We start from the raw sequence: 24,817 nt of genomic DNA, 5'->3' as shown, positions 1-24,817 counted from the left end.
CTGACTTGCTCAGGGTCGCTCAGTGAGGCAGTGGGGCTGGCCTCTGGGGGGGGGCGGGTCACAGGGCTGGCGCTAACCCGGCCGCTATCCGGCCACCCCTGGTCGCAGGGCAGGGGTGACGCCATGCACACAGCCCCAGCTCCAGGCTGGGGTGCCTGTCTGGCTGGTGGTTCCCAGGGGCTGCAGCCTCCCCGATTGCTGGCCTGGAGGCCGGGGGTGGGCCGTGCGGGGGGACAGCTGCTCGGGCCTCGGGTTTCCAGCGGAGCCGGTGCCCGACCTGGCCACTTCCTCTGCGCCTTGTGACCCTGCGGCCGCTCGGCGCGGTTTCCTGGGCCTGGGTGTCAGCTTATGGTCTCAGTGTTTGTCCAACCACTTACCCCCGGGGGGCAGTGGAGAAAATCAATTGCTAAAATACAAAAAGAAGCCAGCCGCCTGCCGGCTGTGAAGCTGTTTATGACCTTAGAAACTGCAGCGTGGAGGGCGGCCTGTGCTGGGCCTGGCTCTGCCTTTGTGGCAGGAGGAAGCTTCTGGGGTTGGTGTGGCCTTGGGGGGACCTTGGGGCGTGAGCCTCTGTGTGTGGGGGGCTGGTCCTTCCCGCCGGGGGCCGTGACCTTAGACCTGCAGTTGGTTCAGCGGGGGATGGAGGTGATGTCCACCCTGCCCGCTGGGTTGGAGGGCGGGGAGGTCAAGGGCCCTGCCTCTTTCATCGGCGTTAATTTGGTCAGTCTATTGCCTGGGATGCGCTGTTACTTTGCCCTTTAGTGAAAAATCCCTTTCCCCACGTTGGGGCTTGGAGGGGCTTAACCGTGAGGCCCTTTCAGGTAGGTTCCCACACTGGGCGACCACCAGCAGTGTCCTGCCGGGCTGTCTGGGGGGCTGTGGGTGCTTCTGCCCCATCCTTTCCTTCTCCTGTTGTTCTGCACCCCCAAACAGCTCAGAACCTGGAGGTCGAATAGATCGCACCCCGTCCCCCCAACCCTGGCCTGTGGCAATTTAATGGAGGGCTAGGACGCTTCTCCCCCCCCCACCACAGGTGGCCTAGTGAGAAAGACCCGGTGGGTCCCCGGAGTCCAGACCCACCTCCCCACCTAGACCGTGCGATCCTCTAAGGACGAATGCGTGCACCCCTCTTTTAAAGCCTTGGTTTTTTCTTGTTACAAAGTAACATTTGTGTTCACTATAGGAAGGAAAACATCCAAAAAAATACTGGAGAAAATAAGAAACACCCTTAATTTTGCCACCCAAAGATAGCCGCTGTTAACATCTTGAGGTGTTTCCTGTCCTTTCTCCATGCACGCGTTCACAGCTCTCTGCGTGACTTGTATTGTATGTGCAGCATCACGGCTGACTTTCCTGCTTATCATGTCACGAGCTTTTCCTGCCTCTGCCCTTCTCCAGAGTGTGCTGTCTGGGCTGTGTGTAACGGCTGACCTGGACCCCCAGCCCCTTCATTTATGTAATGCTTTCCTTTTGTGGGATCTTTTTAGATCATTTACAGGTTCTTTCCCTTGGGTGTGTGGGTTTCGCTGTTTTCACCAAGCCTCAGTGATCCTCTGTGACCAGGAATCCATGTGCATTTCTAGCTGCTGCTTTGGGCTGGCTTCTCAGAGGGGAAGTTGCCGGGTCAGAGGGTCCCTGAGCCACATTGCCATCCAGGAAACGTGTGCCCGGGACAGTCCCCTGGGAGGCTGGGGGGATGTGCAACCCCCCCGCCCCGGAGCGTTAACCCGTCTTGCAACCGAGCTGGTAGCCACTGGCCTCCTGCTTCTACTTGCAAGTTACGGAGAAGTTACCCATTCTTCGTGTTTATTGGTTGTGTTTTTTTTCTTCTGTTAATTTGTGTTTATGGTCTTTGCCTGTTTATTGTTGCGGTCTGGGTAGTTTTCTTGTTGATTTATACGCCTTTTACCTTTCTTTAAAACACTTAACAGACTTTGTTTTTTAGAGTAGTTTTCGGTTTACAGGACAGTGGAGTGGAGAGCACTGAGAGCCCCTCTGTACCTGCTCTCCCTCCTGACGCAGTTTCCCTTAGTATTAGAATTGATTTCTAATATTGTAAAAGTCACACGTATTTCCCATGCAGGGGTCGACACACCGCCACCCACGGGCCAGATTGCTTGCTGCCTGTTCTGGGGCAGCCGCGGGCTAAGTTTCGTTCTTACATTTTTACATGGTTGAAAGAACATCACGAGAAGAGTGTTTTGTGACCTGGGAAAATGAGAGGACCTTCAGATTCCAGTGTCCACGGAGCACGTTTTCTTTGCACACCTTTGCCGACCCGTCGTCTGTGGCAGCTTTCAAGCTGCCGCGGTGGAGCCGAGGGGTTGAGAGAAGTGGCCGTGGCCTTGCAGAGCCTGGAGCGTCTGCCACCTGGCCCTTGACAGAAAGCACACAGACCCCTGCTGGAGACCGGAAGGCCGGCTGGAATGGTCCAGAGATAGCACTGCAGGTGTTCACCTGGGTTTCCTGCTGGCCTCTGTTCCAGGTGGTTCTCTGTGTGTCTTGTGGCTGGGCTTCTGCTACAGGCACGAGCTACCACTTGCACGAGGCTTCCTTGCAGACAGGGGTGGGCTCAGAGCTGCCCCGGCGTCCTGCGGGCAGAAGGTATTCAGGGAAGAGTCGTGGCCTGCGGGACCATGCAAACCCTCGGGGGGCACCCAGCCTCCGAACTCAGACCAGACCCCACGGGGAGGGGGCGGTTGATGGTCAGCCCCACTCCTGCCCACGGGGCTGCAGAGCGGCCCCTGCGCCCTCCGGCCTCCACGCTGCTGCCCATGCCAACCCTTCTGTCTGGAGTTCCTGCCCTTGAACCCATCCTTCTATGGAGACTGTCCCCTTACCCTCTGTTCCGCACTTGTTGGGAGCTGAATGGTGTGTGTGTCGCCCCCCACCCCCGCTGAATACACACAGTGAAATCCCCACTCCGGAGCCTGTGGATGTGACCTAACTTGGAAGTAGCGTCTTTGCGGTTGTAACCAAGTTAAGATGAGGTCATGCTGGATTGGGGTGGGCCCTAAACCCAGTGACTGGTCATCTTATAAGAGGGAGATTTAGACACAGACACACAGGGGAGGAGGTCACGTAAAGATGGAGGCAGAGATTGGAGGGATCCAGCCACAAACCAAGGAACATCAGGGATCGCTGGCAACCATCAGAAGCCGGAAGGGGCGAGGAAGGATGCTCCCCAGAGCCTTCCACGAGAGTGCGGCCCTGCCAGCACCTTGGGTTTTGACTTCTGACCTCCAGGACTGTGAGAGAGTCAGTCTCTGCTGATCCGAGCCACCTGGTTGGTGGGGATGTTACAGCAGCCCTTCTCTGTGTCCCCTCGTTTGCGCGATCCCGGGCCTGGCACAGGGACGGTGCCCCAGAACGGACGGTGGCTTGGTCTGAATGGATGTTGGCAGGGAGGGAGGCCGTTGATCTGGACGTGTCCGTGGCATTGGGCCCTCTGTCCAGTCTGCTTTTGTGTTTTGAGGCGAACATACTGCCAGGAAGGCAGTGCCCTGGCCTGGCCTGTGCCCCGTGCCCTGCGCTTGGCTCTGAGGCACGGATGCCCCCGCTCTTTCCTGCCTGCGTGCAGGGGGAGGGGCAGGGGTCAGGAGCCTGCCCAGAGGAGGCTGCAGGGACCTCTGCGCAGCCGGGAGGGAAGGTTTCACTTTCTCTGGCAGCTCTGTGGGGCAGGCTGTTTGTTTAAACAACCCCAGAGGAAACCATTTGGCCAAACTGTTAGTTTCTAAACAGTTTACTTCCCTGGTGTTTAAACGAACTCCTCCCCAGGCTCTGTGTCTGGTCCCAGGGAGGGGGTTGGCCTCTCTTCTTCCGGGCCCGGCACAGCGCCCTGCGCCCACCCCAGGGGGCCCGAAGCAGGCTGCCGCTCACACCTCCCTACAGACGACCCTGGAGGTTGCCCTAATGAGCATCTGCCAAGGAAGGGGCCCAGGCCCGTGGTCCTCTCTTCACGGCTGCCCCCGCTGGCCTGGCCCTGGGTGGCGTGCCCCACGCCTCTGTGCTGGGCACTGCCTGCTCCGACCTTCAGGCAGACAGGCCAGGCCGCGGCTCTTTCCTGGGGGTCCCGTTCTCTCTCGGCAAAACTCAAGTAAAAACCTCAAAGGCTCTGCAGCCCAAGGGTGTCGGAGACACTCCCCCGCCCCAGCCTTGGAGTCAATTAACACCTACAGATTTATCCCAGAGTTTAATTACTGCCTCAGCCACAGAGACTTAATTCTGAGGAATGCTGAAAATGGGGTTCCCTGATGGCGGGGTGTGCTTGAGGCTTTGTACCGACCTGGTTACCAGAGGGCTGGCACCAGGCACACTTCGTCCCTGGTGGCTCTGTGCCCACGGGGACAGGCTGCTGGAATCTGCTGCATGGTCACAGCCACATGGATCCCAGAGGCTCTTGCAGCTGGAGGCCAGTCCCCCGCCACCAGTCTCAGCCGGCCCCCTTCACAGGTGCCCGTGACCCCAGCTTTCCTTCCCAGCACTGATTCGTTAGTGGTCTTGCTCGCTGAAGGTCTCTGCCCCGTGACCCCAGGAGTACCGTGGGGGCAATTCCCGCATCTTTTGTGTCCACCCCGAACCCCAGCACCTGGTCCGGGGCCTGGCCTAGTGTAGCTGCCCACAAAGAGACCGCGGGGGTGAGCGAGCCTGCTGGGCCGGCGCACCGATCTTGGGCTTCCTGCGTGTGCCAGCTCCGGGGATTGAAGTGTTTCGTGGTACCTTGCTGCCGTGTGTCCTTGGGCGGGGAGCTTAACCTCTCTCTGCATCGGGTTCCTCCTCAGGAAAATGGGGCGTGATCACGCCTCAGAGATTGGTGTGAGGACTATGCTATTTCAGGTGATTGTGTCTGGAGGATCGTGGGAACAGGGACGGGTGGAACAAGCTGGAAATATGTTTGGCGACCAAGCGTCTGGTTCCATCGGGACCCAGCATTTTCTGGGGAGCTCCCTCCCCCAGCCCCCATGGTGGCAGATGAAGGCAGAGCCCTCCGTAGAGTTTGGTTTATGGTCCCCTTGATGTCAGAGCTAAATGGGGACTCAGACACCATCAGGTTGGGCTGATTCTTCACTATAAATGAGGAAACTAAGGCCCAGAGAGGGTTAGGGACCTGCCCAGCATCACACAGCAGGGGCAGGGCCAGGAGGTTTCTGCCCTGAATTCTCCCTGCTTGTCCTAGGATGTTAGCACCTGTTCTGGGCATGGCCCTGTGTTGGGGGCTGCGGAGCGCAGAGGGGCAATGTGCCAGAATCCCTGTGAGCCACTAAGGGCGGTGCGCAAGCAGAGGGGCAGGCGGCATATATGTGTGGTCAGTCCATCCACTTGGAGGGGAGGGAGGAACAGCTTCCTGGAGGAGGAGGAGGCCTGTGACCTGGCCCTTGAAAAACAGGTCTGATGTCACTAGAACATTTTGGGAATGGAGCCCAGCAGAAGACGATCGGTTGAAATGCAGAATTCCCCTCCCCTCCCTCCAGCACATACCAAACCAGAACTTGCATGGACACCTCTAACGAAATCTGAGTTTGGATCTGGGACGTTTCCCACGTAGCCGGGCACCTTGGGCACCTCCCTTTTCCCCCCATCTGATGGCCCCAGTTTCCCCAGCACTGGGCTCGTGAAGCCATGCTGTCCGTGCGCGCCCTCTAGCGGGAGGATCGGGTTATGAACTCTGGGCCTCAGAGCAGCACAGTCCGGATGGGGTTCCTGCCCTTAATTGAAATGCAGGGCAGGGGGCCCCAGAACCCCTGTAAAACGCTGGGTTCCGAAGGCTCCACCCCTGTGACAAAAAGCCGGTCAGTTGTTCGAGGAGACCAGGCAGTCGGCTGCAGAGGGTGCTGGGCTGCCCCCATCCCTCACAGCTGTGTAACTTCAGGTGGGTCCTTCCCCATTCTGGGCCTTTCATCAAACCAGGCAAGTGGCCCCCGGGTGCCAGAGGTGTCTGTGAGCCTAATCTTCCTGCTTCAAGGAAGCAGGAGCCTTAAGACCAGAAAGGTCCCGAATGAATGCGGACTGTGACCCAGCTCTGGGGGAGGGGCCACACCCTGACCCCAGCAGCCTCCGGAGGTGTCCGAGTCACGGCTGGCCAGCGCTCCTAGGGCCCCTGAGTCCATGTGAGGCTCCAGGGAGTAGCACGTGAGGCTACTTCTCCTGGGAGTTCTGATGAATCCAGGGAGGATCCAGGGCAGAGTCAGATGTGTTTTGTTTAGGGCAAGTTATGCTCAGAGACCGAGGTTGTCTTTGCCAATAATTTATCTAACACAGGTTCGCTGTGGGAATTAGGATTTATAATATTAATAATAATAGTTCACAAGCCAATACCATATGGGATAATGTCTCTTAATAAGTCAATAAAGAAATAATGTACTCCAAACCAATTACATCATTGTTCCAGGCAAAGGGAAAGTGAAGGATGTCAAGTCCAAATGTAGTTGAGGTGTACCTTGCTGTGAGTTGGCTCTCCGTAGTCAGTCCGTCCAACTAAAAGCTGGGTGTTGGGCTTCCCTGGTGGCGCAGTGGTTGAGAGTCCGCCTGCCGATGCAGGGGACGCGGGTTCGTGCCCCGGTCCGGGAAGATCCCACATGCCGCGGAGCGGCTGGGCCCGTGAGCCATGGCCGCTGACCCTACGTGTCCGGAGCCTGTGCTCTGCAACGGGAGAGGCCACAACAGTGAGAGGCCCGCGTACCACACACACACACACACACAAAAAAAGCTGGGTGTTGGTTGCCGGCTCAGGTCCCTTGCTGCCGGGGCACGTAGCTAGCAGGTGACAGCACTGGTGACGGCGGGCCAGGTGGGCTGCTCTGAAGGTCGTCATTCCAGGGGCCCTTCCGTGGCTGTACCACTGCCTACGAGGAGGCTCCTCACCAGGGCAGGAACAGCTGTCCCCTCTCTTCCTGAGACTGTTGTGTGCTCTCACAGCACTGCCGACCAGGAGTGGCCTGTCCACGGCAGGAGCTCAGCCAGGAGTCGCCTTGCCCAGTCCTCACAGACCCTTGGTATTTAAAGCCTCAATGTCCATTGCGTCATTGTCCTTATCGAGAAGCCCCAGTGGAGCCCATCGCCAGCTGAGTGTATCGACAAGGACATGTCGATGACGTCACCCTGGCACAGCTTCCTCCACGTAAACAGATTCACCTTTAGATAAAAACAACTTCACTTAAGTCGTAAACAAGCGGATTGGAAATCACAACAAACCAATACACAACAGTACATGATACTGCTGGGGGGACAAAGGGGGAGATGGGGCACCTGCCCCCAGGGCGCTCACCCCTGTGGGTGAGACGGCCACCTGGGAGCGATGGACCTGTGATGACGTGTATGGTCATGGGACCTGAAGCTGCCTTGCTGGATGGGCGTGGGGAGGCAGGGTGGGCTTCAGGGAAGAGGTGGCATTTGAGTCCAGTTGGGGCTTTGAGGAGTATGGTGGGCGAGTGGGGCCTGGAGCCCAGGGCCCAGGTGGGACTGGTAGTTGGGGCTGGTTTGTGGCCAGGAGAGAGGCTTGCAGGGGAGAAGGGGGACTGAGTGTGAGGCAGCTCTTACACAGTGATTGAAGCCAGATGACCGTGTGGCTTTTGGCTGGTTGCTTAACCTCTCTGTGCCTCCTCCATTGTCTCATCTGTGAGATGATGGTACAAATAGCGCCAGCCGCACGGATCTCTCCTGAGGATGAACTAGTGGCTGTATAGGAAGATCTCGGCGAACGTTACCTAACATTACTTGTCCTTGCCAGGGAAGCCCCGGGGACCTGGCTGAGCCCCTCTCCTGCCACGCCCACTGCAGGCCCGGTCTCCTGTCCTGCCGCCGGCCTCTGACCCCACTGCTCGTGTGTCCACAGGGGCCGAGGAGGTGCTGCTACTGGCCCGCCGGACGGACCTGCGGAGGATCTCGCTGGACACGCCGGACTTCACAGACATCGTGCTGCAGGTGGATGATATCCGGCATGCCATCGCCATCGACTACGACCCGCTGGAGGGCTACGTGTACTGGACGGACGACGAGGTGCGTGCCATCCGCAGGGCGTACCTGGACGGGTCGGGGGCACAGACGCTGGTCAACACCGAGATCAACGACCCCGACGGCATTGCAGTCGACTGGGTGGCCCGCAACCTCTATTGGACGGACACGGGCACCGACCGCATCGAGGTGACGCGCCTCAACGGCACCTCCCGCAAGATCCTGGTGTCCGAGGACCTGGACGAGCCCCGTGCCATCGTGCTGCACCCCGTGATGGGGTAAGGCTGGGGGCGGGCGCTGGGAGCCAGGCTGCGGGGGGCCGGTGGTCCTGGAGCTTTCTTCCCACATCAGGATGAAGCAGATGGCTGGGCCCTGCTCCCAGAGTCCTGGTTCAGGAGAACTTGCCTTTCTAACAAGCTCCCAGGTGATAGGCTGATCTGGGGACCAGACTTTGAGAAGCTCTAACACAGAACTTGGTTACCTTTATAGAAAATCCTGGAGACCTTGGGTAAGTCATTTTTCCCCCTGGGCTTCAATCTCCTCACCTGTAAAATGGAGCCCTCCACTGGGGTGATTTCTGGTTTAATAATGGTAACAAGAGTGGTGGCCACTGCAACAGTTACTGCACATGTGCCAGATCTCTGCCAGGCACGTTCCATGTAGCAAGCACATTTTTCTCCTCCTCTCGCCCCGTGGGGTAGGTACAGTTGTACGGAGGAGGAAGCTGAAGCCCAGAGAGGTTAAGTGACTTGCCCAAGGTCACACAGATGGGAGGTGGGGACTGGACCTAACAGTCTGGTTCCAACTTTGCAATTTAGGATTCTGTGAATCTGGTCAATCAGTGTAGGAGCCTTTCTGAGACCCTCAGCTGCTCAGAGGGTAGCAGCTGAGTGCCTTCCTGGGACCTCATGACCAAGAACACGAAACTGGCAGGCCCCAAGAGGGGAGGAGTGCTGGGACCTCTTGGGGGCTGGGGCTGCAGGGGAAGCCCCCCGCCCTCAGTGCGGGATGTGGGCCCGCGTCCTGGGGATGGCCTGGAGGGGCTGGGAGGGCAGCCCTGGAAGGCAGCTGGTCCCGGGAAGGTCCCTGGGGGGAGTGACTGAGCTGCATTGACTGTAACCATGCCCACGAGGCATGTGCCCCATCGGAGAGCCCACAAGGCATCAGGTGCTTCTCCCGTTGCCCCAGGGCTGAGGCTCAGTGTGAGGCGACCCCGCAAGGTGCCTGCTGTGTGTGGGGGGCAGGGCTTGCAGCGCCTCTGCCCAGGGAGCCTGTACTCTGGTCCCCGCCCCGGGGCTTTCAGATGTGCTCTTGCTGTGGAGCTGCCTCTGTCTATGGAAGCCCAGCGGCACAGCCCTCAGAGGCGGGTCACGGGGCTGTGGCTGGACAGGCCCAGGGCTCGAGCAGCACCGTGGAGCCTGAGGGGGAGTGGACAGACAGACGCTGCTCTGTGTGGCTGTCAAGGGGCAGGGCCGTCCCCCTGGGAGGGGGGGGTGGGGGTGAGAAGCGGGCCCCTGGGGTCTGAGGGCCAGGCAGGCAGGAGCTCGTGGCCAGCTCCAGTGTCGGGATGCGGGCTCTGGGTTCGGGAGATGGGGACCTGCTCCCACTCTGCCACCGATGAACTCTGTCAAGTCACCCCCCTCTGTGGGCATTACCTGTGAAATGGGGGGTGGGGTCCCCCCGGCCTCGAGTGTGAGGACCTCAGGAAACGGGGTCGGGTCAAGTATAAGATCACAGGGTTCAGGGGCGGGAGAGGAGAGGCCGCCAGCCCGGAAAGGCGCTGTGCTCAGGGCCCAGCTCTGGCCGCTTTCTCTGGGCTGAGCCCCCCGACCCCGGAGGGCCCCCAGCGCCCCACGGGATGTTGCTTTGCTTCTCGGGGCCGCAGAGAGCGCGTTGCCTGCTTTGTTTTGCACGTGGGAGCCCTTCAGCTACTCGAAGGAGGTTCCACTCTGCCTCTTCCTCCCCCTGGGAGCTCAGCCCCTCCCTCCCCTGGGTCCCTTGGCAGGGCGTCTGCTGTTTTGAGTCCTAGGGCCCCGTGTAGTTAAGACCCCGCTGTCTCCGTGGAGCCCCTGGTCCTGCACACAGGCTCAGGTGTGGTGGGTGGGTGGGTGCTGTTCTCAGTCCTAGGGGTGCAGCCTGGATGGGACAGATGGGCAATGTCACGGACATGTACTTCTTCTCCAGCCTCATGTACTGGACAGACTGGGGGGAGAACCCCAAAATCGAGTGCGCCAACCTGGACGGGCAGGAGCGGCGCGTCCTGGTCAACACCTCCCTGGGCTGGCCCAATGGCTTGGCTCTGGACCTGCAGGAGGGGAAGCTGTACTGGGGAGATGCCAAGACGGACAAAATCGAGGTGAGTCATCTTCGTTGGTCCACGGAGCTGCTCAGCGCAGGTGGAGGCACAGTGCTGCAGCCGTCGAGCCCTGATCTTTATGCAGAGGCTGGCCTGGCCACCCCTGCAGCCTGTCGTACGTGTCAGGTGGGCAGCAGATAGATACCTGTGCTATGCTATTTGGCCAAATAGAATCCTTGAAGAAATAACTTACTATGATGTGTTTCTGACATACGGAAGGTATGTAGCTGAGTTAACAGCACCATAGGGTGTATGTAAGATGTTATCACCGGGGACTTCCCTGGCGGTCCAGTGGTTAAGACTCCGCCCTTCCACTGCAGCGGGTGCAGGTTCAGTCCCTGTTCAGGGAACTAAGATTCTGCATGCTGCACGGTGTGGCCAAAAAAAAAAAAAAAAAAAAGATGTTATTAAGGGGGAAACCGGGTCAGGGTACGCAGGAACCCTCTGAACTCCGTGTGCAACTTCCTGTTTCAAAATACAAAGTCATAAAAATAACACACACCCACCGCCCAACCTAAGATATAAAACATAATGTAGCTGATGCCAGAGGGGACCACTCTCCTAAGTTTGACGATTCGTTCCCAAGCATTAAAAGACATTTACTATGTGGACGTCACGCGGAACAGCACGCAGTCTTGTGTAATTTTACATGATTAAAGTGGTGCTCTGTACGCATTCTTTAGCATCTTGCGTTTTGCTCGGGGGTGCGTTGTTTGCGGTGCTCTTGACCGTACGGTAGTTAAATTGGTCCCTGACGTTGGTGCCTCTCCTCGGCTGGATGCCTCCCTCGCTTCCGGTTGCTTCTGCACGATCCTTGTCAGCTCTGTTCACATCACTGCTTGCTGATATCACCACCTGGGGGTCACCTTCACTCTTCTCACGGCTCCATGGGGAGACCCCCAGCAGGCAGCTTGCAGGGGGAAGGCGGGAGTGAGACTATGACCGTGCGTCTGTGTCACGGGGTTTCAAGCCACGCTTCTGAGCGGGAACGTGAAGGGGACTCAGGGCTGGGCAGATCCCTCTCCCACGCAAACCCAAGGAGCTGCAGTTGGCACCATTTCCTGTTGGAGTTCCCTATAAACTGTCACTTTTGAAAGGATCTTGTTTGAAAACACTTGTCTCTCTAGCCTCTGAGCCTGAAGGCGAGACCCTTGTTTCCTGCGGCGTGGCCACGCCCACCGCGTCCGTAGCCACGCCCACCGTGTCCGTAGCCACGCCCACCCCGGGAGTGGGTTGGGGATGCACGTGTCCAGCTGACACTGCCAGACGCGCTACAGGCATCGCTCGGTTTACTCCCACAGCAGTGGGTTTTTTTGGTAAAATAAACATAAAATTAACCATTTTAAAGTGTACAACTCAGTGGCACATTCACAGTGGTGTCCAACCATCAGCACTCTCTAGTTCGGGAACATTTTCATCACCCAAACCCCATAACCTGTTAAGCAGTTGGCCCCCAGTCTCCCCTCTTCACCCCTCTGCCCTGGCAACCACTAATCTCCCGTCTGTCTCTATGGCTTTGCCTGTTCTGGACATTTCATGTGAGTGGAATTGTACGATCAGTGGTCTTTCGTGTCTGGCCTCACGCAGCAGAATGTTGGCAGGGTTCATCCGTGTGGTAGCGTGTGTCAGTACTTCATTCCTTCTCCATTGTATGGAGAGACCACATTTTGTTCATCCATTCATCTGTTGGTGGACATGTGGGTTGTTTCCACCTTTTGGGGATTGTGAATAATACTGTTACGAGCATTTGTGTACAAGTTTTTATTTGAGCATCTGTTTCTAATTCTTTGGGGCACGTACCTAGGAGTGGAATTGCTGGGGCATATACTAGGTTTATCTTTAACTTACCGAGGAATCGTCAGGCTGTCTTCCACAGTCTGCACCATTTTACATTCTCACTAGCAGTGTGCGAGTGTTCTGATGTCAACATATCCTCACTGACACTTGTAAAATTCTCCTATTATTATGGCCATCCCCACGGGTGTGCTGTGGTGTCTGGTGGTTTTGATTTGCATTTTCCTGAGGACGAGTGATGTTGAGCATCTTTCCATGTGCCTGTCCCACAATAGTGTTTTGAGGTGTGTGGCATCGTCCCCACGTGTGGATGAGGCACTGAGGCCCAGGGGACAGTAACCTGCTCAGGGTCATGCAGCAAGCAGGTGCTTTTTGATTTTCTGCTTTCAGAGTCAATCCACAGACAGAGCCCGAAGCGTCAGGCTACGGTACATAATAGAAACGTTATCTGCCGTGGTTATGGAACAGTAGGATGGACCAAAGTTAGGAGCGGACAGGTGGGGAAGAGCTTCAGGGGTAACCAACAGAGGCCCTAAAACGCGGACATCATGGTAGCAGGAGGATGGGGGAGGGGCGTGGCGTAAGTGACAAAGTTATTGCCGGCAGAGTACGCGGTGGCTGGTACGGACAAACCGGGAACACGCGCCACAAGCGTATCACCTGCTGATTTGGAGCTAATCACCAGGAGGCCCCAAAAGAGAGACAGAAGAATTGGAAGTGTTTGGGATTCTTTAATCCAACAAACTTGGGAAACGTGCGGTGACTTTCCTGCCTCACTTCTCTCTTTGGAGCCTCTAATACACTTTAATAAGCAGACCTCCCACGGGGGACTAAACTGCGTAAGTGTTCTCAAACTACACGATCTACGGTCCCCTTTCTTTCCGTGCCGTGGCTCCGGTGGCACACACTTTGGGAACGCTGACCTAGGCCGCCTGCCCACACGTCCAGAGCTGACCCCAGCTTCGGGGTTAGTGCTGGACTCTCCCTCCGCCCCTGACCCAGGGAAGCCACTGACATGGACAGACATAGAGGTGGTTCTCCGTGTGAACTCCAAGGGTGGGAAGCGCCCCGATGAATAGCAGGTGCCTTAGGTCATGGCAGCTTCTTGGAGTCAAGCCCGGAGCCCAGGGCAGACCCTTCTGGCATTCTTTTCGGTGGTGAAATGCCCCAAGGTGAGCTTCTTGGAGGTGGCCCGAGCATGCCTGGGGACTTGCCCGTGTGTTCCTGCTGTGGACACCCTCCCCCTACTCTCGGGCCTCAGGGTTTGCTACTGAACACCCGGTGGGCATCAGCTCTGCTCCAGGTGCTGGGTCACCTTGGTAAATACGCCCAACAGATGCTCCTCTGGTACATGTTACATGAACCTTGGGATCAGGCCACCAGCCCAGGTGCAGAAGCCCCTGCTGGGGTCACGGTGGATTCCATGGGCTTCGGGGGAATAGCCGAGGGCAAGGGGCCGTGTCTCCTTTCCTGAGGACTCAGTCGGACTCCAGGCCGGGGGACGGTCAGGGGAGGGCTCTTCCAGGTCAGCACAGCGACGGGACACACTTCCAGCAGTGGTCACGTCTCTAAGACATTATGCCCGAGATAGATGCTGAGGAGCCCGAGCGTGTTTCTTGGGCATATCTTGCCGGGTTGCTTCGGATGGGAGAAGGGATTCTGTCCCGCGTGCTTGTGCGCGTGGCCTGGCTCCGAGCGCAGGCGCCGGCAGGAAGGAGCTCCACGCGCTGTCCACCGGCTTCCCTTTGAAGAGGCATCAGTCAGGTTCCCGCTTCGCCCGCCCGTCCCGAAAATGACTTCCCAGGGCAGCTGTGGCTGATACCCCGACGAGCCAGGAGGAGAACAAAGGTCTAGAGGGCCGAGTCCACGAAGTGGGGATTCCTCTGGACAGCGGTCCTGGCACATAGATGGATTTGTGCAACCGAGTCCAGACTGCGGGCAGGGCCGCACCGCCCTCCAGGTGGGCCTCCTGCCGCCTTGCGTGTGACGGCATCCTGGACAGCGGGTTCAGGCCAGCCTCAGGTCGGCAGCTCCTCGGGGGATTAGCTCGGGGTGGCTCCCCGTCTGGGGGTGGGGGTGGGCCCGGGGCTGGCTCACTCTGGGAGGCAGCCCTGAGGTCCCCTTCCTGTCCTCAGGGACCAGGGATGGACCGCCAGGGCAGTCCCGACGTGCGCAGGTTGGAGCCATGTGGGGTGGACATGGGTGTAGCCCCCGCCTCTTTCTGCATCCACAGAGCTGCCTCTCTGCTCCCTGCTTTCCCACCCTCTTGGGCTGGGGGTTCCCTGGGACACCTCCTTAACCCTCTTCCTGAGTCTAGAGCCCTTGGGGTTAGAGATTCCTGCCCACAGGTGCTTAGACTTTCCCGTGGCTCCAGCCGCATCCTCAGGACCCGGCCTCTCACCCTTTGCTTGCATGTTTCCCCCTCCCCCTCCCTGCCCAGCTAGGCTCCCAACCCAAGGGCGTGTCCTCTCCTCCCCCAACCTGCCACAGCTCTTCGGCCTTGCGCCACAAGACTTAACTTTATTGGTAAAAGTAACTCGGACTCACTGTCTCCCTCTTCTGTCTCTAACTGATGGCCCCTTGGGCCCTGCACTTCCCTCCTCTCCCTCTGACCAGCTTCTTGGCAGGTGCCGGGCCCATGACAGCCCAGTGTGGGTCCTCTCCCAAGCAGATTCTTCCATCCAGAGCTCTTTCCTGAGCCCACGTGCCCAGCTGCCCCCGGCCCTCTCCCTCGGAAGCCTGAGTCGCCTCCCGCCTCACGCCACGGTCTCACGTACGGGAGCAGCTCACCTCATCCACGCACTTGGCCACACAGTGTAGGGTCTTCCTTTCCACAACAGCAACATCCTGGTTCCGGCCTGGAGGCTGCCTCTCCCAGCCAGAGGCTGTAAGGCCTTCCACATCGATGCAGGGCTTGTGCTCTCACTTAGCTATGGAGTCATCATCTTTTCACTTGTTTGTGAGCGGCCATGTCTCCCAAAGCAGGTGGGAGCTCTCTGGGCTTGAACTGGGGTCTCTGTGCTGATCCCCTGGCAGGGAGTCAGGACACACCGGGTCTACATCAGAAGCGACCTCTCCCTCTTAGTCCTTCCCCCACTGTCTCTGTCCCCCACTTCCCCTCACCGGCCCGTCCTGCATCCTCCTTCCCCACAGCTGCCTGTCGGATCATCCCCGAGTGGAACTCCTGTCCTGTCGTAGCTCGCGCTGCCTCTTTCCCTCAACCCCCTCCCCGTCCCTGGGCGAGCATCTGTTCATCCTGCAGCACTCACTGAATGTCACCTCGTGCTGGAAAAGCAGCACGGGACAGACCCATGCCCTGGTGGGGTCAGTATTCTAGAAGGGGAGATACAGACAGCAGTGACCGGGACAACCGCAGCCCGTCAGGTGTTCAGTGTTCTAGAGGGATGCCGAGCAGAGAGGATGGGGGCCCAGGGGGCTGGGGTGCGGGTCGTTCAAGCTCCCCTGACAGCACCCTAGCTGCTTCTCCAGCCGCGTTGGTTCTGAAGCCCTGCCTTGTCCTCTCACTGACTTGTGTATATCCTGTCTGTTTCCTCCAGTTTCTAGAGTAGCGGGAGGAATGGTGCTCCAGTTTCTAGAGTAGCGGGAGGAATGGTGCCCCGTTATTAATCCTGAAATAGGCAAAGCGTTTAAACACCCTTGTGCTCGCACAGTGATCAGGCAGGTCCCTGGATGGCGGTTTTAGCCATTCCCGGGTAAGAGCAGGCTCGGGCCTTGCCCTTCGTGTACTTGAGCTGTCTTTCTAAAGCTTCCTCCCCAGCTGTTTCCCCGCCCCGAGGATGGAAGAAGAAGTTTTACAGGTCGACCCATAGTCCAGGCTGTTTGGCCCGTCTCTGGGGCAGGAAGTGTCACCTGTGTGTGGCTTGCCTTGTACTCGTTGGAGGCCCCCGGGGTCACTTGGGCTCTCTGCAGCACCCCCTGATGTCTTACTCGGCCAGGACCACGGGGAGGTTGTGTGCCTTGCAGCTGCCATCTGCTGGTGGCCATCTACTGTCAGGGTAGGCATTCGTGGGGAGTACCCGGTGGGGAGTGACACACCCGGTGGAGCAGGCGGGCCAAGGATGAATCACAGCCTGAGAAGTTAAAAATACATCCGTCCCCCTGTTCCTGACATTTCCTGAGTCGATGGAGGTGACTTCCAGCACGAACAGAATAAACACTCATTGCAGGAGTGACGGATTGGCTGTGTGTCCGGGTCCATGAGCCCTGGGGAAGAAGGGTGCAGGGCTTCCGGGCAGCGGGGCCACAAGCTGTGCGGGTGTGTAAGATCTCTTTTGTTACGTGAAACAATAACCAGAGCAGTTTTAATTTGGGGCTTTGTGTCTGAGTATAATTGTTCCATCAGAGAGCAGAACTCTTTTTTTTCTTTAAACGTGTGCTTTCAAAGGGTTGGTCTCAGGCTCTCACCTCTTTGCACGGCCAAGTCATTAGAAACAGAGGATTCGGTGTAAGGCGATTGCACCTCAGGTGACTTTCGGGGGTCTACTGTTTTGTGGGTGGCCGTGCAGCCCCCGCAGCTGTGGGTTCTGCCTCTTGGAGTACAGCTGAGGGCGGGCTTCTCTGGGGTCTGCCCACCCTTCTGTGCATCACGCAGCCGTTGATCTGCGGGTCGTGTAATGAGCTGGCCAGGGGATGGATGTGCGTTCTGCTTGCCCTGCCTCTACCCCACTCCAGACCTGGGCTTGGTGTGTGGAGTCAGCCGAGCACAGGAGGGCGGAGGCCAAAAGGTCAGACAGCAAGGCCGGCTGGCACTCGGGCGCCTTCGGCATCTGGCTTGACCATTTTGACATAACTTCCTGGAGGTATCTAGTTTCCTCTCCTGAAAATCAAGGGCAGGGGAACTTCTTGAGCAGGGGTTGAAACCTGTGGACCGGAGGCCAGAATGACTACTATGTTTGGGCCACTTTCAAACGCACGGTGGTTTTTACACTTTTTTTTTTTTTTTCCGGCACTGCACAGCATGTGGGATCTGAGTTCTCTGACCAGGGATTGAACCCAGGCCCTCGGCAGTGAAAGCGCAGAGTCCTAACCACTGGATTGCCAGGGAATTCCCTACATTTTTAAGTGATTGAAAACAATCAAAAGAATGGTATCTCGTGACATGTGAAAATTATATGAACTTCCAGGTTTTTTGTTTTTAATTTTTGTTGTTTGCACAAATAAAGTTTTATTGCAACACACTCGCGCTTGTTTTAGGCACCCTCGGTGGCTGCTTTACCGCGACAGGGACCTTATGGCCTCAAAGCTGAAGGTATTCACGATCCTTTTCAGAAGCAGCTTGCCAGCCCCTGTCCCCGGCAATCCGCCTCCTGTGCTCTCTCCCGGCTCCCATGTTATCAGGTGGCCCAGATTAGATCCTGTTCTTTCTGGGCTCCGCTCAGGGCCCAGGAAAGGTGGAGGCCCCCGAGTTGGCCCCAGAGGGAGCCTGGGGACGGGGGGGTTGACACGTGTGTTCCCTGTACACAGGTCCTACTTGTCTGCTCCAGGATTTGGGAAAGGCCTGGTCCAGCAGAGTTACTTCTACAGATGTGTTGGATTTGGTCAAGGTGTGTTGAAAGCTGCCGTAAAAAGGCCGCTTTGGGATCATTTATTTTCTCAAGTGTTAGAGTCTTGATGTCCTCCCAAGTTGGAGGGCCTGAGAGGTGTTTCATGGGGTCTGTAATCGTTCAAAGTGGGATGGGGTGAGGGAGGGGCTTCCGAGGCAGAGGGAGGCCCTGCCAGCCCAGAGCCAAGGTTCTGTCCTTGCTGTGGGTGCCGCCAGCCCAGCCCGGGCGGGGAGCAGCTCACACCCTCCTCACTTTGTTCTGGGCAACCAGAGGGTGGGGCGAGGGTGCGTGTGGGGACAGAGGTTGGGGGAGGGATTGCTGCTGGCCAGCGGCTGTCTCCCCGCCCCCCCGCATCTGGCCCCTTGTCCTCTGCGGGCTCACTTTCATCCTTCCTAAGCTGGGGAACATGTACTTCCTCCCCTCAGTCAATAGAACATGCACTTATTTATGTCTGGAATTGAGTTGTTAAAGGAAATAAAGAAAATATGGACATAGAGAAGGATGAGAAAAATCTCTTCAAGAGATGCTGTTGACATTTTGGTATATAAAAGGTGGAGTCTTTATTTTCCAGATGTGGATGTTCTCTTTATAGCGATCATGTCCTACATCTACCATTCTGCCCGCCCCCGCCCCCAGCGCCCAGCCCTGGTTATGCTGTGTCAAGGAAGGAGCAGGGGTTTGAGCCCTGCCTCTTACGGGCTGTGTGTTTTTAGAGACACTCTTTCTCTTGCTGTGCACCTCCTCGGCGGTAATCCCAGGCGAGACCCCTCCCCACGTCTGAGTTCTGTGCAAAGCGTGTGTTCATCGCCTTTATGTTGCCTTCCTCTTGTGGGGCCGAAGCCGGAACCAGCACCCTGGACCAGTTTGGAGGATTAATCCATCACCTGCCCTGTATGGCTAACCAGTGGGCCAGGCGTGGTGCCCAGAGCTCCGCACGGAGATCCTACAGCCCAAGGTCTACACTCCAGCTCGTGGTACAGGACGTGGTCCCATCCGGTGTCCTCATCTGGGCTGCTCATTGGAGCCACCTGTGGGGAGCTGCTTTCGGGACTCGTACCTGGCCTTCCAGTTTGGTGTAATTGCCCCAGGTTGGGGCCCAGCCACTGTTCTTTGGTTAAGTTCCCAGGGTGACTTTATTTATTTTTTTAATATTTATTTATTTGGCTGTACTGGGTGTTAGTTGCAACATGTGGAATCTTCATGGTGGCATGTGGGATCTTCAGTGGTGGCTTGCGGGCTCTTAGTTGAGGCATGTGGGATCTAGTTCCCTGACCAGGGATCAAACCCAGGCCCCCTGCGTTGGGAACGTGGAGTCTTAACCGCTGGATCACCAGGGAAGTCCCTCCAGGGTGACTTTAGCTGCTACCCTCAGTTACAGGTGGAGAGGTTGAGGTCCATGTGGGATGCAGAGGGACTTGGCTGTGGGGCAGAGCTGGGGTGGGACCCCTGGCTGTAGGGCCCAGAGCTGCCTGCCACTCCTGGTTGAGCCAGCAGTTTTGTCCTGTGCTGTCCAACAACAGAGGACCAAAGTCTTTTCTGCTCAGCACACACCCGACCTGTCTTATGTGTCTGCCACCTGCAAACCTGAAGGTTTGTAGCCTTTCTGATGAGCTGGAAATATAATCCGGCTGCAGGAGACCTGTTGAAACCTGCCTTTAATTCATCATGTCTCTTTCATCCTGGCTTGAGAGCCAGGAGAGTTTGGATGTTACATTTTTATCTTCTTTTTCACATCAGCTCCCACAGGGTCATCTGTCATCACAACCACATCTTATCCTGATTGTGTGTTTCGGTTGGTTAAGGCGTTTTTATGTTTGATAGTAGTTTTCTCCTCTGTGGCTTTTGTGGTTGATGCTTTTAATCAGTGCTGACTCTTCAAGAAAAAGATTTAGCTTTTACATCTCAGAGTAAACAGCTACTAGTGTGTCTGGTATTGGAAAGCATCTTAGAGCTGTAGGCTCAGACTTAGACCCAGAAGCGTCCTCAGAGTTCACCTGGTGCTGACCAAGCAAGAAATTAGTCCACAGACAAGTGGGAGGCTTTGCCCAGGGCTTGCAGTACGTTGGCTGTCCAGCCTTTTGGAACTGAGCTCCGCGTCAAGGGTGCGAACTGGTGCCTCCCCGTTCTACATCTTGGCGGACATTACTAATCAAGGAGCCCATCCCGGGTCGGAGACCCACACCTTGGTATTCCAGGCAGCTACTGCTAGTCGACCAGCAATGGCGAGAGAGAGGACACGTGTTTGTCTTGCCTGCCCCTCTCAGCCCAGCATCCACCCCCAGGTAGGGGAGGCAGTGGCCCCATCACTGAAAACATCACTCATCCAGCTGCCCCAGTGAGCCGTGGCTTTGTTAGGTGGCCTCGCCAGGCGCAGACGCTGCTGGGGCCCGTCCTGTTCCAGGCAGTTCAGGCCCGAGGCTGGTTCAGCCCTACGTCTGCCATCCTGCAGGTGATCAACATCGACGGGACAAAGCGGCGGACGCTCCTGGAGGACAAGCTCCCACACATTTTCGGGTTCACGCTGCTGGGGGACTTCATCTACTGGACCGACTGGCAGCGGCGCAGCATCGAGCGCGTACACAAGGTCAAGGCGAGCCGGGACGTCATCATCGACCAGCTGCCCGACCTGATGGGGCTCAAGGCCGTGAACGTGGCCAAGGCCGTCGGTGAGTCGGGTCAGCCTCCAGCTGTGGGGCAGCCATGCCACAGGCTCGTGGCTGCCCTTTTGGTCCGCAGGCAGCCCGGTTGGAGGCCAAAGCTGGGGGTGTGAGTGCCCGGCTGGGGCACCCCTCTGGGGCTGGACAGCACAGGAGATGGTGAGAATATTGGTCCAGGACCGGTGGCAGGGGGGTGGGGTATCGACCAGGCATGGTGACTGGGCGCTGCTGGCAGTAATTGTTCTCACGATGGCTAACACTTGCGGAGCGCCTGCTGCGTGCGAGGCCGTGGCTAAGTGCCTTAGTGCCCAGAGCAGCCCTCTACGCGAATTACGACGCGGCCCTATTTGCGCTGGGGAGAGGGTGGCAAAGCCGTGTAGCTAATGGGTGGCCGAGCTCAGGACTCATGCCCGGGTCTGCCTGGACCTCGTGGCTGGGCTGAGCTGTGATTGTTGTCCAGTGTGACAGGCTGGACCCTCAGGCACACACCTCTTATCTGAAAGCCAGGATCTGCAGAAAGCTCCCTTAACACAAGGATTTGTCTCTTTATAAATATGATTCCCAGTGCAGGTCGACAGGCTACACTGGGGACAGTGGTGTCCAGCTGTGGTGGGAGGACAGATGGGGGGACGGGACTGTGGGCTCTGTGGCGGCAGGGACCCTGTCCCCAGCTGGGGCCTAGCACTGCACCTAGCACTGCACCTACACATCAGAGACACTCAGCAACCCTTTGCTGGAGGGAGGGAGGGAGGAAGGACCAGTGCTTGCCCTTAAGTCTAGTGGGTGAGACACCCCTTAGTTAGCTCTGCTGCCAGGCTGATGACTACAGTTGAGGTGTTAGAGGGATGCCTGGCTTTAAAATACGAGGGAGGGCAGTTGAGCTTGGAATTTAGGGAGCAGGTGGGGGTCAGGGTTTGCCCGGCAGAAGGGACAGCTGAGCAAAGGCCTGGAGGTGAGGCCGTGGGCGGAGACCCTGGGGAGATCTAGTGCATCTTGGTCTCTGGGAGAGGCCTTTAGTCACAACCTGCACTCCTGAGACAAGGCGATGGAATCAACACACTTAGTTTACCAGCGCCTTTGAAAACACGTTCTTCATCCACTGTGGAACGTGAGGTCCACCGGTTAGTGAGTGTCTGAAAAATAAAAAATAAAACCCTAGAGATAAGAAACATGATATATCCATCGGGTGAGAAATTGGACCCCTCCCTCCCTCTTCCTCTCTCTCTCATGTAGGGATTTACTGGGAGAGATGGGGGAGAGGATTCTTTTTCTAGCTGAAATACTTAACACTAAATTAAAGCCAATTTTAACAGCACTGCAGCAGATGAGTGAGACTAACGGCCTGGCCAAAAATACATGAATGCTAAGTACAGTCTGCTACAATAAGAAAGGCGCCTTTGGCCGTCCTGGGTGCATCTGAGTTCGAGGGCACCGAGAGTGCCGGAAACGGGAGGAGGAACTGTCTGGGTGGCGTCTTGGGCTGCGGTCCTGTCAGCAGGCCGGGAGTCCAGGCCCGGCGGGGTGGGGGCGGCAGGGGGTGCGATTGTCCCCAGGTCGCCATGAGGATGGAGGAGTCCAAGTGCGGCGATGCCCTGGGCCCAGAGCCAGCCGTTGTTACGTGCCTTCCCCGTGCCTGGGGAGGCCCTGGGTTTCCATCCACCCACCTGCTGTCCCTGTGTGACGTCTGGCAGAAATGAAGCCTCGTACAACCGTGGAGCCACTGCCCACCTCCTCTTTGCTGGGCCTCTGGCGTCTAGAGCCTGTGTCTTTCCGTCCAGGGACCAACCCGTGTGCAGACAGGAATGGGGGCTGCAGCCACCTGTGCTTCTTCACGCCCCGCGCCGCCAAGTGCGGCTGCCCCATCGGCCTGGAGCTTCTGAGTGACATGAAGACCTGCATCGTCCCCGAGGCCTTCCTCGTGTTCACCAGCCGGGCCGCCATCCACAGGATCTCCCTGGACACCAATAACAACGACGTGGCCATCCCGCTCACGGGCGTCAAGGAGGCCTCTGCCCTGGACTTTGACCTGTCCAACCATCACATCTACTGGACTGACGTCAGCCTGAAGGTACGGCAGCTGGGCATCCTCCCTGTGCACCTTTCCCGTGAATACCTACCCGGTGATGGTATCGCCTCAGAGGCTGAAAAAAGGTTTTCTTCCTTTTTTTAAAAAAAAAAATTTATTTATTTGGTTGTGTGGGGTCTTAGTTGCGGCAGGCGGGCGCCTCAGCTGCAGCTCACGGGCTCCCCAGTTGTGGCACATGGGCTCCTTAGTTGCGGCACGTGGGCTCCTTAGTTGTGGCATACGAGCTCCTAGTTGCGGCATGCGGGCTCCTTAGTTGTGGCATACGAACTCCTAGTTGCGGCATGCATGTGGGATCTAGTTCCCCAACCAGGGATCGAACCCGGGCCCCCAGTGTTGGGAACATGGGGTCCCATCCACTGCGCCACCAGGGAAGTCCCTTGTCTTTTTAATGGTTTGTTAAAATTGAAGTTTACTTGCTGTACAATGTGAGTTACAGGTGCACGATAGAGTAAGTCACAATTTTTAAAGGTTATCCTCCATTTATAGTTATTATAAAATACGGGCTACATTCCCCGTGTTGTACAATATATCCTTGTAGCTTATTTTATACCTAGTAGTTTGTACCTCTTACTCTCCTACCGTGACGTTGCCCCTCCCCCTTCCCTCTCCCCACTGGTAACCACTGTATCTGTGAATCTGCTTCTTTTTTGTTATATTCGCTCGTTTGCTGTATTTTTTAGGTTGCACATGTAAGTGATATCACACAGCATTTGTTTTTCTCTGTCTGAGTTATTGCACTTAGCATAATATCCTCCCAGTCCATCCATGTTGTTGCAGACGGCAACATTTCATTCTTTTTTATGGCTGAGTAGTATTCCCTTATAGAAAAAGTTTTGTTTTGTTTTTTTTTTTTAAAGAACTATAGGGACTTCCCTGGCGGTCCAGTGGTTAGGACTGCGCACTTCCACTGCAGTGGGCACAGGTTACATCCTTGGTCGGGGAACTAAGATCCCGCAAGCTACACAGTGCTGCCAAAAAAATAGATAAATTAAAAAAAATAAAAGAACTATAATATTTATTGTAACTCGATGCACACCATCAGAACATTAGTGAACCTGTGTTAATAAATAAGCACGAATGATTACAATGAGCAGGTCCAGTGGACACACAGGTGGCCATTTCTAGAGTGACTGTGTGTCCGTGTATTTTTCGATTCACCCCACCCACTCCCTCACGAGTGCCCACTTACTTAGCAAGCTCTTTCTTTGTTCCGGGTGCTAACATAAACATCCTGGATGAATACAGGAAAGACTCTCTCATCTTCTAAAGCAGGGTTTGGCATACTGGTCCGTGGGCTGGCCTCCGTGTTTTGTCAATAAAGTTTTATTGGGTCACACTGGTGCCCACTTGCTCATGGATCGTCTGCACCTGCTTTTGTGCCACTAGGTTGTGACAGATCCACATGTCCTGTGACACCTGAAATATTTACAGAAAAGGTCTGCTGACCCCTGTTCTAAAGCACCGGACAACTCAAAACGGTTTAGTCACCTATCTTTTATTCTACTGTTGGTATTACATGGCTCTTAAAGATTTTTCTGATTTTAAAAGTCACAGGGTTCATTGTAGAAGAGAGAAAAGTATATTATACAGAAAAGTATAAAGAAGAAAACAAAAACACCTACATCCCCACCATCCCAAGTCAGCCATTGATGTCATTTTACTGTATTTCCTTTGAGTTTTTCCCTGTGTTAGTATTTCTCATAATCATAACCACGTGCTATGTAGAATTCTGTATCCTGGTTTCTTCCACGTCCCATTATAACAGGTATTTTATCAGCCTGGTACAAACTCTTTAACATAATTCTTCAAACGTGTAAAATATTCCAGTGCACATATATTCCCTGTCATACTTAACCGTTCCCTTATTTTATTTTATTTTATTTATTTTTCTTATTTGGCGGTACGCATTATCAGCCTGGTACAAACTCTTTAACATAATTCTTCAAACGTGTAAAATATTCCAGTGCACATATATTCCCTGTCATACTTAACCGTTCCCTTATTTTATTTTATTTTATTTATTTTCTTACTTTGCGGTACGCGGGCCTCTCGCTGCTGTGGCCTCTCCCGCTGCGGAGCACAGGCTCCGGACGCGCAGGCTCAGCGGCCATGGCTCACGGGCCCAGCCGCTCCGCGGCATGTGGGATCTTCCCAGACCAGGGCACGAACCCGTGTCCCCTGCATCGGCAGGCGGACTCTCAACCACTGCGCCACCAGGGAAGTCCCGTTCCCTTATTTTAAATGTTCTTCCAGTTTTTTCCGACTCCAAGTGATACCACAGTAACAGGCATCTCTGTGGGTAAAGCCTCTTCTGTGTTTTCATTCCTATGGATAAAGTTTCAGGAGGAAGATTACTGGGTGAAAGGATACAGTGATTTTTTTTTTTTTAAGGTTACAACTATTTTGAAGA

The 24,817-nt window shown here is 56.0% G+C and overlaps 1 protein-coding gene across 2 annotated transcripts in view; it reads left to right on the top strand.

Moving 5' to 3' along the window:
- The window catches only part of LRP5 (LDL receptor related protein 5), an 82,576-nt gene that overhangs the window by 20,287 nt on the left and 37,472 nt on the right, over positions 1 to 24,817 (top strand). For both annotated transcript variants that reach the window (XM_024749191.1, XM_024749192.1), the window contains exons 5-8: positions 7,832 to 8,228; positions 10,135 to 10,306; positions 20,114 to 20,330; positions 22,100 to 22,389. In XM_024749191.1, the coding sequence (XP_024604959.1) occupies positions 7,832 to 8,228; positions 10,135 to 10,306; positions 20,114 to 20,330; positions 22,100 to 22,389 (1,076 nt within the window). The remainder of the gene's footprint in view (positions 1 to 7,831; positions 8,229 to 10,134; positions 10,307 to 20,113; positions 20,331 to 22,099; positions 22,390 to 24,817) is intronic.

This window comes from Neophocaena asiaeorientalis, unplaced genomic scaffold, assembly GCF_003031525.2.
Source record: "Neophocaena asiaeorientalis asiaeorientalis breed wild unplaced genomic scaffold, Neophocaena_asiaeorientalis_V1.1 scaffold43, whole genome shotgun sequence".
In the NCBI taxonomy this organism is placed as follows: Eukaryota; Metazoa; Chordata; class Mammalia; order Artiodactyla; family Phocoenidae; genus Neophocaena; species Neophocaena asiaeorientalis.
This window is presented reverse-complemented; position numbering and strand designations above follow the sequence as displayed.